At 38.9% G+C, this 15,506-nt stretch overlaps 1 protein-coding gene across 1 annotated transcript in view; it reads left to right on the top strand.

Annotated features, from left to right (window-relative positions):
* The first annotated feature begins 6,371 nt into the window (after window positions 1-6,371).
* The window catches only part of SAMSN1 (SAM domain, SH3 domain and nuclear localization signals 1), a 34,492-nt gene continuing 25,357 nt past the window's right edge, over window positions 6,372-15,506 (top strand). The window contains exon 1 of the mRNA XM_082489210.1: window positions 6,372-6,460. Within this exon, the coding sequence (XP_082345336.1) occupies window positions 6,404-6,460 (57 nt within the window). The 5' untranslated portion in view covers window positions 6,372-6,403. The remainder of the gene's footprint in view (window positions 6,461-15,506) is intronic.

The raw sequence follows: 15,506 nt of genomic DNA, 5'->3' as shown, positions 1-15,506 counted from the left end.
GCTGGAGTCTCATTCCCAGTGTGTGTGATTTGCCAGGTCTGCTGATGGAGGCAGACTGAGCCACATCCTGCTGGAATTTGTCATTAATGTTAGCACTTGAATCAAGTCTTGCAATGGATAAACCCACGGCTCTGGTACAGAGTGCTTTAAGAAAAGAAAATCAAATGTAAGATTGAAACTAATCACCTATTTTTAATAATGAAACTTTTTTGTGTTTCTTCTGGATATCAATCAGGTATGATATCTGTTAGATTGGTAGAAAGAAAGTTTTAAAACCAATTACAAATCAAACCAGCTTGTCCCTCTCTGTCCTTTCCAAATTTTGATTTTCACCCACTTGAAACGATGTTCAAAGAGAAAGGAAGAACAGCATTTTCCTCTAGAATCAAAATTAAATCGAAGCCCTGCAAGTGAATATGCAGTATACCACACTTTATTCCTTTTCATGTTAGCATTCGCACAGCAGTCCTAACGCTGTGATGGCACAGCGACTTGACACTCTGACATCAGTGAAGAAATTCAGCAGGAGTTGTTTACTGGTAAAAGATGGCTCAGACTACAAAGAGTTTCCTGACAGCAGGCTGTGCATTAGAGTTAATCAGAATTTACTTTTGTTGATCTTGATTCTAATCAGAGATAGGCAGGCAGACATCATGTACATACCTTGAAAAAATCCCCTGCTGCACTGCCAGTGCCAGTGTGTTAAGCTGGTCTTCTAAATGTTGAATGAAGCGTGTCATGTTTTGTGTATGAGATTAAACCAGAGAACCTAGATTTATTTTTTATAACAGTCTCCTTTATTGAAAATCTCATATTTGGGTTATCTGAATAGATGTCCAAGGCAACTGTCACTCTTTATCTCTAAATGCATTTCTGAGAGGCTGAGCTTCAGCTGGATAACTATAAAACAGTCATATAAACCTGCAAATGACATGGGATAAAATTCCTTTGTAGCTGATTAGTAATCGCAATGTTCACTAACAGAATCCATTGAGATCTTCTAGGCATGAAAACTGCGATGTAGCTTTGAGCTACATTTTAACATTCGCTCCGAGAAACAGCTTGCTGTTCACTTACATGCCTGAACCCACAGCAGCATCGTCCTGCCAGTTACTTTCTGTTATTCATCACAGACAGTAAAGTGTATTCTGCTTACAATAAATTGTACAGGAAAACCACCGGTGACGCACATATTTCTGTTGGAAATTATTACACGGAGGCTGGATAAAGCCTGTGGTTGTGTTTTACAAGACACCAACCTTGCTGACTTTGAATTTTCCCAACAGGAATACTTAGAAGATATAGATACAGCTTTGGCTCTTACTCTTCAAGGTAATAGGAAAGGGATTTGTTCAATAGGTGAAAGGCAGTCTCCTTGAGAATCCCTCTGTCACAATAGTATAGATTTTTATTAGCGCTAGTGCTAACTTGACATAGCGTAGGTATGACTGATCTGTTCATCTACTGCTAATGCAAGAGAATGTGTTGGGATCAAAGTTTGAGATAAGTTCTTGGTACTTCATTTTCCCTTTAGGCCAGGCGGTGTTGGGAGCATGCCAAGGACACCATCTGAGGGCTTGGCAATGAGACACTTTTTCTTACTCACAGAGTAGCAACTGCTTTTTGTACCAGACACATCTTTAAATTCAGTAGAAGGTCTGGTAGTGATGCTCTATAGCCTGTCCCTGCCATATTTCTTTGTGACTCCGTTGACCTTAGTGGCAAAGGATAAGCAAAAGAGAAGGAAGAATCACAAAAATATTTTTTCAGGAAGAGAAGGAAGCCCAATAGTCTGAGGGAGGCTGAATTCACAATTCCTGGGACTTGGCTTGATGAGAGTATTCCTGCTGCTCTGCACCCTGACCATTGCTTAAACAAGCATAGACTCCACTCTGTTGTTGTTCGTTCATGCTGTTTCAGTGGATGTATGACATTAAAAATCGTCGTAAAAAAAAAAAAGTAAATTATTTAGCAAAGATCAAATTTTTGAAGCTAACTTCAGATGTTAGTTATTAGCTTTGCTGAATAGCCAGTTTCTGCAGGCTTAAGAATTATACTTTATACAGGATAGGAGTCGTCTTGATATAGTGTTATCCCTCTGCCAAATCAGGGGTGTAAGCTTAAAATATTCTTTAATCCCACCTTGTCTCTCAAAGACTATGAGTTTCTGTAACTTCTTCATTTTTTATTCCTGATGAAAAGTACGTAGGATTCTATTCAATAGGAAATTACACACCTTGTTGCATGAAGCCCCTAAGCATTTTGGGCAAATTTTCAGTACTGAGTTCGGGATGCTTGCAGCAATGAGTTTGCAGTGAGTTTCAAAGGTGGGATCTTAAGCATCCGGCTACATTCCCCAGCATCCCAATGGAAAATCACAGCCTTGATCTTTGGAGTTAAAATTAAAAGTGAGTGCTAAGTTTAAATAGTTACAAAGATAGCCCAGACTGCCATATCTGGCTTCTTTCATGGGTTGTTGGAAGAGGAGGGAAGGCTTAATTTCACTTGTTCACATAGTTCCTTTTAGTTTCCGTAGAGTCTTCGCTGTGGTAGTTTATGAAGAGAGCTCTGCTGAGGAGTAGCAGTGACTGTAACTGTGTCTGGCCCTTGCTCAGATTAGACCAGGAGAGGGAAGTATCTAGCTATGTTCGGCCCATAATTAATACATTTGAGGAAATTGTGTCCTGCTCATGAACATTCCTTGAGGAAATAAAGATTAAATTTGTTAAGTAAATTATTCACTGCAAATTATTCACTCAGCTCCACTTGCTATTCTGAGATTTCTGCAATATCTAAGGGAGCTAGATCATACAGGGAGAGCCACGGCCAGAAAAGCAGAGGCTGAAGGCATGATTCCTTTCTTGTACAAAGTACAACTCTTATTTTAATTAAAATAAACAGACTAACACACTCTGGGATTGCTCAGCATTAGGGAAAGCAATGTACAGCCCCAAGGTATCCCTGTGTTTCCGGTTAAACTCAGACCAGATTTGTCTGACGGACAATGAAAAATGAGTTGCTAATGTGAAAAAAGTCTCATTTCATTTGCTTTTTGACAGGTGACCAGCATGCTAAACCCTTCAATTTACTTTGCACTCCACTTTTTAGTATTATCAGAATAATCAAGTATTGAAAGGAGAAGTTTACACTTGCTGTTTAGACTGGAAGTATTTTCTCCTTTCAGGGCAAAGTAACTGGATGGAGCCACTGAGGGAATGTGGCACTGTTGGAGCACTTGATATCATGTGGGAGAGAGGCTCATAAAACACTTGGATATCCAGGAACATTCATCATGGCCCATTCATTAGAACTGAACAATGATAATAATAAGCCATAATGTATGTTGCCTTTTATAAATATAATGACAGTGGGAATCATTCTCATGGGGTCGTCTTAATTATTTTTAAGTGGATAGCCTTTTTTCCCCATAGGATTTTCCCGAGTGAAGAGTGACATTGCCTGGGTATTTCTAATCCAAGCCCCATAAAATTCTCCTGAAAAACTTCTATTGATTTCACTGGGGTTTGGATCAGGTTCAAAGACCAGCAAGGAAATGGGATAAGTTACCTGCAGTTGTGTCCAATAGAAAACTAAGCATGACAATTTTTATTTTAATTTTACATAGATATTCATTCACCCTTGAAAAATTAGCTTCAAATACAGAGGATATAAGCACCGAGCTTATTATTAATTTTTAATTCAAAAGTGCCCTCTTTGAAATGTATTGATTAACTAAATTAAATGAACTTAATATTATATACGTTTGATTTTCTTCACTTTGTTACTTTTTAAAACTAGTGTGGGTCAACCTTCCAAGGGCAAGAACATAATCAGGTCAGCTTTCAAGCTGCTATAATTTTTCTGATATGTGGATGAGGAAAGGAAATAGATATGGGTGGGCACTATATCTCTTGAAATGGCCTCTTTCTTCCTGTTTAACAATAAATATTCTACAGAAAGGAAGCTCATATATTACTCTTCAGATGAGTTCCCATTTTATTAATCATGAAGATTTTAACAGCAGCCTGAGACAGGAAATCACAGTCTAATGATCAGCAGAGTCTGATTTAATACTCACATTTGGATCAGATTAAAAAAAAACACAATATACTGCAATGTACTTATAGGTAGATAAATAATCAGATTTAATTGCTATAAAATATGCATACAGCTTTTATAACAACATATGGCCCTACTGAATTACCAAGGTTAATTAAATATCCATGGTAAAACCTTATGGATACAAACTCAAATAGACTTCTCAGGTGTCGTTATCAAATATAGGAAAGAAACATATCTCTCAGAGTTTGTCAAAGTTATTATTATTTATTCATAAATTATTAATAATATCAATTATTCTGAATACTGATGGGTATGTTATTATTAATAACAACAATAATAAATTCAATTTTGTTCTAAATTAGTCTAGTTCAGTGTACAATGTGAAGTGAAACATCTTGGTTAATGGGTTGAGGTTCAACACATACTCCACTGCAATCCAATAACCTAGAGAACAATCTTACATTATATTTGGCAGAATTTCAGCACATTAACTCCAGTTCCTCCTCCCCTTCTTACCCACCTGGTTGTTAGAAGTTCTGGTTGTTAGAAATTCTGGAAAGGAAAACCTCATTATACCATTAGCATATGACAATTATTCTTTCACCAGTCAGTCTCAATCCAGTCAGTAGCCCACTCATCACAATCCAAGAAGGCGCCCACAACCTTTCTTAGGCATTTAAATAGAAGTACAAATAGCAAACTGAAATGGGAATTCATCTGATGAGCAGTGCCTTATGCCTCCCTGGAGTATTCATAGGATAAAGGAAGAGGAGACCAAATCAGCCAAGAGACTACCTGCCTATCTCCTCATGCATGCTTCAAAAAGTTAGAAGTGTTTATGGGACTGGGAAAGGCAATTCTGAAAAATAAGACCTGTGCATTTCTCATTGGCTTTCAGCCATCAGATCTTTCCATTTTCAATTTGGATGGTTTCTTGTTTCATCTTTACTTGAATTAGAATTCAACCAAATCTAATATTAAAAGGATGACACAGAGAAAGAAAGGGGGGTGCACTGAGTATTTGGATTCACAAGGACTTCTGAATTTTTATTTGGCGCAAAAGACCTCCACAGCGACTTGTTTTTTAAAAGAGCTTTTACCTATGCAGAATGAGTAGAAGTTGCTTAAAATAGATTTGCTTGAAAAAAAATTTTTTCAAAAAGTTATCAAACTTTTAAAAAAGAAAATTAATTTTTACCAGTGGGGTTTCTTGGCACTTACTCTTGACCTTTTTCTTGCAACTTACTTAGAAATACATTGGGTTCCATTTGTAGTAATGTTAAATTAAGATGTAATTGAAGCTCTGTGGATAGCCCAAAAGCTGGGGGCTTGAAATTCAGAATTTGTCTCCAACTTTCAGCAAAAAGTTGGGAATTTTTAATCGTTTCGGGTTTTGTGGCCTATGATTCACAACAAATAAGTTTTACTTAGAATACTCAAGACTTTTGTTTGACTTTGACAAATGATATCAAGCAAAATGAAGCAGAAATTCAAAGCTATCTTAATACCTCCACCTTCATTTAGCCTCTGGGCTGTTTTTAAGGGAGTATAAAGGACTTCTGTCGTTCTCCTCTGTCTCTTTGTTGTAAGCCTTCTCTTAAACTTGCTGCTTCTTGTGACTTTGTCACCAAATCAAGGACAATGGAGATCTGAAAAGCACTATTTCAGGATGTCCAAATTCTGTGATGAATTGCAAAAAATTATTCCACCATGGAAAAGGAAAAGATGGCTTTAGAAAACTTCCCTTCTCTACCAGTGTCTTTTAATCTTTTTGCTTTTATTGCTTTACTGTAGAGCTCAGAGAGAAGGTGAGGTGTTAGGGACCAGCTAGACCGTGTACCACAGCGCAGTGCAAATCTGCTGCGCAATAATATCCTTTGGTCATCTGAACAGCAGCACAGCTTCTTCACATTGAGGCCCAGCAGAAGTTGAAATGAAGGGTACAGCTAGTGCCACAAGGCTGAATGGGGAAAAATGAGAGAGGAAAAGAGGATGATTTTCTCGAGGTTTTCTGAAGTCTTACTGAGGCCTAATGGTGACAAAAAAGGAGATAAATTTTAAAGCATTTCTCACTCTGAACTCTGTCCTAATTTTCAATTCATGTCCTTAGTGCACTTCTATCATTCTTTTCCCCGTCACTTCCTTCCTTTCTTCCTCACTCCCTCCCCAAATCAAGATTTCAGGTCACTCACCCATGCCGCAAAGCAGCTGCGTGAAGTCACATCCTGACAGAATCAGGAACTGCGTATCTGATGTACGCTTGTGTAGCACACTGTGTTGTACTTAGTTTGGTTACAAGCTGGTAGCAGTTGCACATCAGTTGAATAAACTTGAATTAAAAATGTTAAAGAGAAAACCATCTAACGTGTCTGATAAGGAGAAAAGTCAAAAGCCAAAGGTAAGAATGTTTACTTTTTATTGTCAATGAATAATAATAAGAGGAATTCCTAACAAATTTTAAAAAGAGGTTTTCCTTTTAAATCCTAGCTTCAGGATTTCCTGATCTTATTGCAAGTGCCTCGGTGCTATAATCTCAGGAATCCATTTGTATATACTCATTCTATAAAAGTGATGATCCAATTCAAGGAATCATCACTGTGAAGCTGCTATAGCTATGCCAAAGGGTCCTGGTACTGGACATTGTCTATTGTTATATGCTCCGCGTCAGTCTTTTAACAGAGAGGCTCACAAGAATCCCCTCTCCCTTTCATCTATAATAAACTGATGATGTCCCACAACAGACTGCGAGAATCAGTGAAAAATTAGAAAAACTATTAAATTTGTTCCTTATTTTAATAAATTTGCTTTTGCATCATCATAACCAAAGGACAAGAGTGTACTTGGCAATCTGTGTTTGTCATCTTCATTTTTCTGGGAATGTTTATAATTTCAGCCTGAAAGAAATACTCTGAATATATTGATAATATGCTACACTGGACACTTTCCACAATCTGGAATTGCAAGAAAGAAAGTGAGAGTTTTGTGAGATGCATAAGGATGTCTCCTATGCTAGAAATTTATTTTCAGTCCCTGGCCTGGCTGCAAAATGACCTTTGCAAGTGTATTGTAAGTCTGAAGAGAAATGGCTACTGCTAGACCTAAGTGCTTCAGTATCCTTTCCTATTTCAATTTGCCAGTGCTGAAAATTTAACTAAGAAATTAGAAAAGCCTTTCAGCATATCTCTGCTCTCAGTAACTCACTGTCTCCTAGTTTACAGACCCAGTTTTGGGACTTCTGTGTCCTGAAAGATAATTGCAGACACTATTCCAGCAGGAATGTCTTCTGGTTTTACAAAGCATCAGCTTTTGTATATTGCACTTGCAGTTTTGGACTATGAGTCATTAACAATTAAGATTAATGTTTCTTCCATGAATCTGAAACAAGTTTGAATCTATTTTCCCACAGACTTTAACATTTTCTTAAGCATTTCAGTGGTTGGTATGTATTTTCTCCTGTTCAATCATCATACTGTTTTTTAAAGGCAGGGAAGAAGTATAATTAATATCTAATTACACTATAGGTTAAGCAAGAAATGACCATGAGAGACTGTAAATGGGCTTTGTTTTCCTGTCTTTTAAACATTTTGAAAAGTCAGTTTTGGTCGCTCTCTTCTTATAGAATAAGCCATTCCTTAACAACAGTCTGATGTTTTTTTTCCTCCTACACATTTACTTATTCATTCATGAATGCACTCCATGCTATTAAAATGCTGGCATTCCGTCTTCTCAAAAAAATATACATATATATCATGGTCATGGATTTGATTCACTGTATGCATAAAGCAGGGATAAAAAGTCCAACCACTTGACTGAGTGTCACACCTGCTGATTTTGCTGTGGTGACTTTGTCTTATTGTAAATGTTTACAAAAATGGAAAGGTCTTGGTAAAGTGGCTCAAGATGTCTTTCTGCCTTAGTAGCGTGCTTTGAAACACTTCAGCTACAGTAGTCCCACTTTTGCACAGAATTTTGTAAACTTTCCATGACAAGAATGTTTTTGCTGAATGCGCTATTCACAAAAAACGGCATGAGAAGGGACAGTCCCACTTCGCACGGAATAGAAATCTTAGCTTGTTGTAGCATGTTTTGAAACATGCCCTGCGGAAGCAACGCAAATGCTGAACTTGCTTAATACAGAATTGGGTAACATGGGGTGCAGGTCCTTACGTCCTGACAGAAGTTACAGGATTTCACAAGTGACTTCCCTAGATCACTTCCTGGCTGCCCCTGCTCTGCGCAGGCCACATTTGGTACCTCCTCGTACTCGCAGGGCAGGACACCATTGTCACCGTGGAGGTCTTGGTCTACTTCACCTTGCCTTTAGGTGGCTTAGGTGTCCCACTGTCTCTAATACATCCATACGGGGCTGACACAAGACCTGTGGGAGAGCCATGGGGTCTAGAGTCTTAAGTGAAAATCAGGTTTGCTACCTTAGGCCTGCAAAGAGGGCACCAAAAAGATCTTTTTAGGTAATGGAATCTTACCCATAGTGACCAATTATCTTTATCACAATTGGATGAAATTCTGTCTATTAATTCAGGTGTTTCACCAGCATTTTCTTTTTAATCCTTTTGCTTTTATTACTTTCCAGTGTGAAGAATATAGGTATCCAGTTATACCTTTTGATAAAGATGAAGGAATACCATGCAAGGCCAAGGTTAAAAACCTTCTTGAGGCAATTTGCTTTCCCTGTATAAAGCCTCTCCTAGTGGTGGGCAAGTCAATGGCCAATGCAGGACTAATGCAGCTTTTCAGTATCTAACTGCCAGTTCTCTGCGTGCAATCTACTATATTGATTGCTGTGGTGCTTAAGGGACTTCTACAGATGCATTAGGTGCTACACAGACAAAAAGTAGCATCCTACAACTCTCAGTGTCTGCGATGAAAGGGTTGATACTTGTCCATTGCCACGAAACAGTAGTGTTGCAGTTTGTATGGTTATGCAGCAGGATTTCTGTAGTGCTGCAGTCATGCCAATAGCTTCTTTGCATATCTGGCAGCTTTTGCATACGCATGGATATGCATATAACTGCTGTGTGGTTTGTATGTAAACTAACTAAATAAAGATTCCTTGGTAGGCAAAATAAATCTACACCTGGTGTCATCCCAGAGAAAACAGGGAGAGAAATGCAAGAGAGATGCTTTCAAAAGACATACCGAAAGGACTCTTATAGTTGCCGATGTTTCTCGTTGTAGCTACAGGTACTGCTGTGGAACTGTACACTTATATACCTTTTTTGTACATCAGCTGAGGACCTGGATAGTTGAACTATAAAGTCCTAAGGCCTTAAAGTACCCTGATTAATACTGAAAAAATTCAACCAGATGAAGGGCTAAGCTCTCTGTTTCAAGCCTGTCTGACTAATCTAACCTGTCTATCTAGGACCTTAAATGACTTTCTATCACAAGAGAGCCTCTGCACCTCCGGTCAGGAGGTGAGAGCTGCACCAAGAGGCAGCTCTCTCTGCGCTTCCTTTCAGTCTCCCCACCTGCCCCCCTCTCTTTCCTGTCAGACGAGACATGGCTTGGTTTCTATCGTGCAGCTCCCTTGAGCTGCAGTATTACTTGTGGGCAGGTGAGGTCAAACAAACAAGGTCTTGCACCGAGCCCTGAGGTTTGCGGTCATGCTGATGGCCGGAGTCGGCCCAGCTCCAGCAGCTCACTGCAGGGAGAGCACGTGTCTCCTGAATTGTTGGAGTTTTACTTGCCGAGCGGGAAAGTACTGTAGCAAGGTGGGGGGAAGGATGCCTTTACTAGATGTGTTTCAGCTATGAGTTCGTGCAGTCTGTCCCACCACCCCTTAGAGAGCTGGGGAGGAGGAAAGCGGTTGACTTAAAAGGACGAAACCCGTCACCTGGATTTTAGCCTGGATTTTGGCCCTTGTGATGTACAAATGCTGGTGTATCTGGGGAGTAGCATGAAGCAAATTTAGAAAGATGATTAAAAAAACACATTCTAAGAAATTATACAGGAATCCAGTATCTAGTCTCCTTTTCATATGCTTCAGGCAGTACCATATCCTGGCACCACACAAATGAAAAACCATTAAAGCATTTTGCAGCTACTCTGCATTCCACTTTGCACTGGTTTACACATTTGACCAGGTGCAAATGACAATGGAAGGTGCAAATAATCTGTAAAACTTCCCCGAATTGTCTTGCCCACTTCACGGGATGTAATGTGCTGGGTAGAGCCTGTTTCTTTCTCTCTCTCTCTCTCTCTCAAATTCCTAAGGACATAGCAAACTTGAGAACTGCCTGATGATTCTTGGCTTTACTTCAAGCTGAAGCAAAGGCAACTTTCTGCCATTTTTTCTGGCTTGACTGAAGAAAGTCTTGTGTCATTACTTTACATGACAGTTGATCTATGTTTATGCTAAAGCTTTGAGACGTTTTTGTTTCCTTATTCCGCTTCCAAATGCGCTTGGTGCTTGGAACTCAGATTACTTCTGGTGTGTAAGACAATTCAGGGTCAATGCCTGTGCATTTTGTTTAGGCAAAAATATGTCCAAGTTTCTAATTAAATCAATATTAGCTTACTTAATAAAACCATTATTTATTTTCAGGTTTATGAGAAAATAGTGGCAAACCCAATGGGAGGAAATATTTTAATGTGAAACTTTGTTCCCTAGTACTATTTCATACCGATAATTTTCCTTTTTATAAGCTTTAAATGAAACCCTGCCTCCATGGAAATCAATGCATGTTTTTGCCATAGACTTGAGGCCAGGATTTCCCCTCTTTATATATTTTTCACAGAAGGCCTGATCCTGATTCTGAAAACACTTAAATGAATAAATTAGTTGAGATCCCATTGATTTCAATGGGATTTGTCATCCGAGTAAAGTTTATTGCTTGCCTAAGTGTTTGGAGCCTGTAGTGCAGACAAATGTTGTAAGCAAGTTTTTTGGTGCTGCTTTTTTCTTAGACAGTGGCTTTTGACTTATTAAAGAAAAGAAAATAGAAAATAGGTACAGCAAACCGAAACACCAAAAATAATTCAAGATGTAATTAGATCTTCTGTAGGACAAGATCTGCAGTGAAGAGCTTGCTCAGTGTTAATGAATATTAACTAGGATTTATCCCTGAGTGGGGAAAGCTGAGGGTTTTAATTTTATTTCAAAGGTAAAGACTGGTAGATTTCTGAAAATAGCAAGTTTTATACTCTTTTCTTTCCCCCTGAAATTTTGAGTGCATAATAAATGAGCCACTGCTAATGTCACAGTTGCTAATTTTCACAACCATGACTGAAGTGATGTTCGTTTCCATTTGCATTTCATTCTAACAATGATGAGAGGTGATGAGTTGATGATAAGCTGTTTTCACCGTACTGCCCGCTGTGCAAATTTATGCTTATAGGCAAAGATGACACATAGTTCTGTCATTAAAGGTCTTTTATTGCATTGCCTCTTGAAGAAAGACTCTTTGTCAAAATCCATTTGAACTCTGTTAAATAAGCAGAAACGGATGACAACATCTGGGAAGTAGTTTTAAGAACCTGGTTTATAGTGGAAATACCTGTGGGCCTTTATCAGGGAGGGTTCAGAGAAAGAAAAAATGATGCTTGTAATAACCGTGTGTGTGTAGATGGGGAAAAAAGGGATTGCAGGTGACACTTCAGAAGGTGTTTCCTGCCTCCTTCAGGCTTCATAAAAAACTAGAACAAGGTTAGAGTTAACCTGGGGTTATTTTTCTTGTGAAAGTGGAAGGCTTTACAGTCATTACCGTTGCTCTTACCTCTGGTATTTTTTCTTCATTTATATTATCATCTTGCTTTTGATCATCAGCCAATTTTGAATTTTTTTTACAACAGCAGTTTCAGAAATTTGTTTCTGTTTCAGCATATGTGTTAGCATACCTCTTCTAGTAAGGTCTTGATATTTGAGGAATTTTGTCTTCTCACTAGAAAGTAAGGGCCCCAGGTCTTTGTGGGGAAAGAACAGACATCTGCCTCCTGCCCCTTGCCAGGAGGATGATTAGGATGTCCAAACCCCACATTTTGATGCTCAGATCAACATACAGGCTTGTTGAGGGCTCACACGACTCTAGATTAACTTGTGTGCCAAAGGGAAAAATGACATCTGTGGCCTGGTCCAGTCCTGGCCTCTTTTGTGTGTTTCCTTGATTACAGCACCTTTTAAATTTTGACCAACTTTGCACAAAATTCAGGTAATTTCTTATTTCTTCTCTGTCTTGGTTTTCCTTTACTAGCCAGTTGTAAGTTCCTCTAGTTAGTCTTGCTAACCTCATTCACAACGTGTGGTAGGTTTGCTGTTCTTTCAGGTATGTTTAAAGGCAAGGGAGATATGGGCTACTGGGATACTTGAGTACTTGGGTTTAGGTTTTTCTGCACAGTTTCTCTCCAGGGAGAAAAGAAACGGTATAGGCGTGCTGTTCAACCAAAAAGCATGGAAAAGCTATGGTGCAGTTTCATGTCTTCCCTTTACCATTATATTTGAGATAGAGATGGAGTTTTGTCACTGACAGCCTGCAGCCGTGAGATAAAGAAATAGGCTTCACTTAGCAACAGCACAGCCAAAAGCAGATGTGTGAAGATGAGATGACAAAGTGGCTGAGACAGCTGAATGAGCTCACGCAGTTTGACTCTCTGCTGCCTTCACCTGTGCAAAGTGGATGCTGAGCTTTACCACTCATGAATTGCTTTCATTCGCTGCAGCTGCGCTGTTTTTCTCCTATAATTCTGTCTGTCTGCTTCCTTTTAAGGTCAGATGTTAAGTCCAAAAACTGCTTCACAGAGCTGGAAAGGTGATATGGTTAACTGATGGATGAGTAGCTCAGAGCCTGTGCAGAGGGTGCATGAAATGACTGCTGATGGTAGAGCAGGCAGTCAGCTCTAGTCATGAGTACCTGGCAAGGCTCTCCTGATATTGTCTGTTGGGGCGTTTCCTTGGTTTTCTTCCCATTTCTATAATGGAGCTTATATTCACTTGATTAATGTCTCTTGGTCATTGTATCTACATGAGCAAAATGTTTGAAAATTATGTGTTTGGGATTTTGCTTAGTATCTGAGGGAATGAAAAGAGCAGATATGTTCCTACCTGTTCATGAAAGTTAAAACCTTGTAGCTGCCACAATCTCCTTTGCAATGAAAGATCAGATTTGAGAAGGATTTGGAGGATGGCCTCGAATTTGGGCTTCACGTAGCACCCCAGATCCCTCACTGCTGTCTGTGCCTTGGTAGCATTGCTCTATTGGTGAGTGTCTCTCAACTACATGTAGTTTTCATGGAAGTTGTGGGAACAGTGGAGTGGTGAAAAGCTTGGTTTCAATTTTGTTGTGTGTCAGAATGAAAACACACTTCAAAGGTCTGGTACGTTTGTTTTTCATGAGATGAAACTGTAGTTTTCCACTGAGCTGTGATAGCAATAAACCTATGCCACAGAGATAAGCAAATGCAGAGAGTGTAACTGATGTGCCCATCCTAGACTAGTGCCATTTGCTGTTCCCAGTACTCTCAGTGAGCTGTTGATTGTACTCATTCCTTTCTGGTATAAGAGTGACCTGAACAGAATCCGGATGCTCTCTTGTCTTCAGATGACTAAATTTTTTTCCTGGATTGCAGTTGTAGAACTCATGCTACGAGGAAAACCTAGAATTTGATACATCATAACTTCTGCATTAAGAAGTATTCTTATGCAGCATCAAATCTCTAGGAAACCCTGAGCTGTAAACTTTCTTTGAGCTTCCACACTGCTCCAAAACCAAATTTTATTGAATTTATTTTATGAGTTCAAATTTCCAAGGAGCATACTTTACATGGCTACTTTATAGGCATATGTTGTGCAAGCATGTCCAGTTTTTGAAGCCTGTGAGGCTGCAATTAAGTGCCATGTGTGGTTTCTTCAACTGGACCATAAGGATAACTTTGGCCCTCTGATGGCAATAAGCCAACACTGGAACTCAGCCTTCTGACAAGGGAGGGAAAAAAATAGTGCCACTGGTCATCATCTTCAAGGAATCATAAATTAACCCACTGTAATGAGTATAGTCATCTTTTTTGTTTGTTTTCTAAGATAAAAATAATGTAAATAAATGGACATATAGATTTGATGAAACACTAAAATTCACAGTGACTGATGATAGATACTGCAGTGAATTTCGCTTCTCTACTATAGTGCATCTCCATTAAGGCAATTTCAGCTAATCTCACTATGGATTCATTAATCAAGTGTAGTCAGGATGTCTGAAGGGAGATAATGAGGGGAAAAAAACAGGCCTATTGTTTGGATCTTATTCTTCAGCTAGTTAGTCTGTTTATCATATTCTGTAATATTTGTATCCCAATAAATAAGTTCCAGTCACAATTAGTTATCATAACAGATGACTAACACATCCTTATTTACTTACAAGTTCAAAATTATTCCATAAATAGATCAATAAACTTTATGTTCTATTTACATTGCATGCCTATATAGATTTCCAGCCTGTAGTATCAGTTAACAGTGAAATGGAAACAGGGTGGACCAGTAGCATTTTCAGAATTCCTCCCATTTAGCCAAAGGTGCAAGCATCCATGGAGTCAAAGTCCCTAGTCCTACATCTTTTTCTCTAAGCACTAACATCCTAAGTGCATACTGCAGTATCAGCAGTCTCTTAGTACTTTCCAAAATTTCTCCTCTAAAAAGCGTAAGAAAAGATTTGTTCAATTTTTACTCATTTTTTACTCGTTTAGGATTGCATACTTTATATCTGCCCCACATAAAGCTGTCACTATATTACTTTAAGAAAAAAGAAAAAAGAAAAGTTGAGGTTCCAAAAACCCAGTGGGGTTGGAGACTGCTGAAGATGGGAATGTTTATAAGCTCTGTGATATTAACTGCAGCACTCAACCTCAGGTGACATAAAGCATGCAAAAAAGAACTTTCTGTCAGTTTTATTATTTCTAAAAAGGTTCCCCTTGAAAGAGAAGAGTGACCTTGCTCTGCTGAGCTGACATATGCCACTGAATTAATGGCTAAGCTTTGCTGTAGGGAAGCTTGCAGAAACATTACAACTCCGATGGCTGAGTTTGCTGTGAACATTAATCAGGGGAACCAACATGATGTATCAAACACTCATTTAAAAGTAATAAAAACTAACTCTCTTTCTCCCTCCTCCCCCAAGTTCCTTGGAATTAGCTTATTGTTGGTCATTACCTGTTGTCAAGGGTAAGACTGCAGGACGGCAGTAAAACTTGTATAAGGGTTTTCTAAAGTTTGCTTACTCTTCAAAAAACCAAACGAGCTTTTGGGACGGTCAGATTTAACCGTGACTTAGAGGTTATTTTTTTAATCTTGTTTCCTTCTGGAAGGTTATTTGAAGGAACACCTTCCACCGAAAACATGCCTCTCCCTAGCGAGGAATGCAAAAGCTGCCTTTCATTCTCAGTGACTCCCTGGGAGCAGGACCAGCTCCCACGTCATGCATGAACGGAGCGTAAGATAG

The sequence above is a fragment of the Vanellus vanellus genome (assembly GCF_965231255.1).
Source record: "Vanellus vanellus genome assembly, chromosome: 1".
NCBI classification, from domain to species: Eukaryota; Metazoa; Chordata; class Aves; order Charadriiformes; family Charadriidae; genus Vanellus; species Vanellus vanellus.
This window is presented reverse-complemented; position numbering and strand designations above follow the sequence as displayed.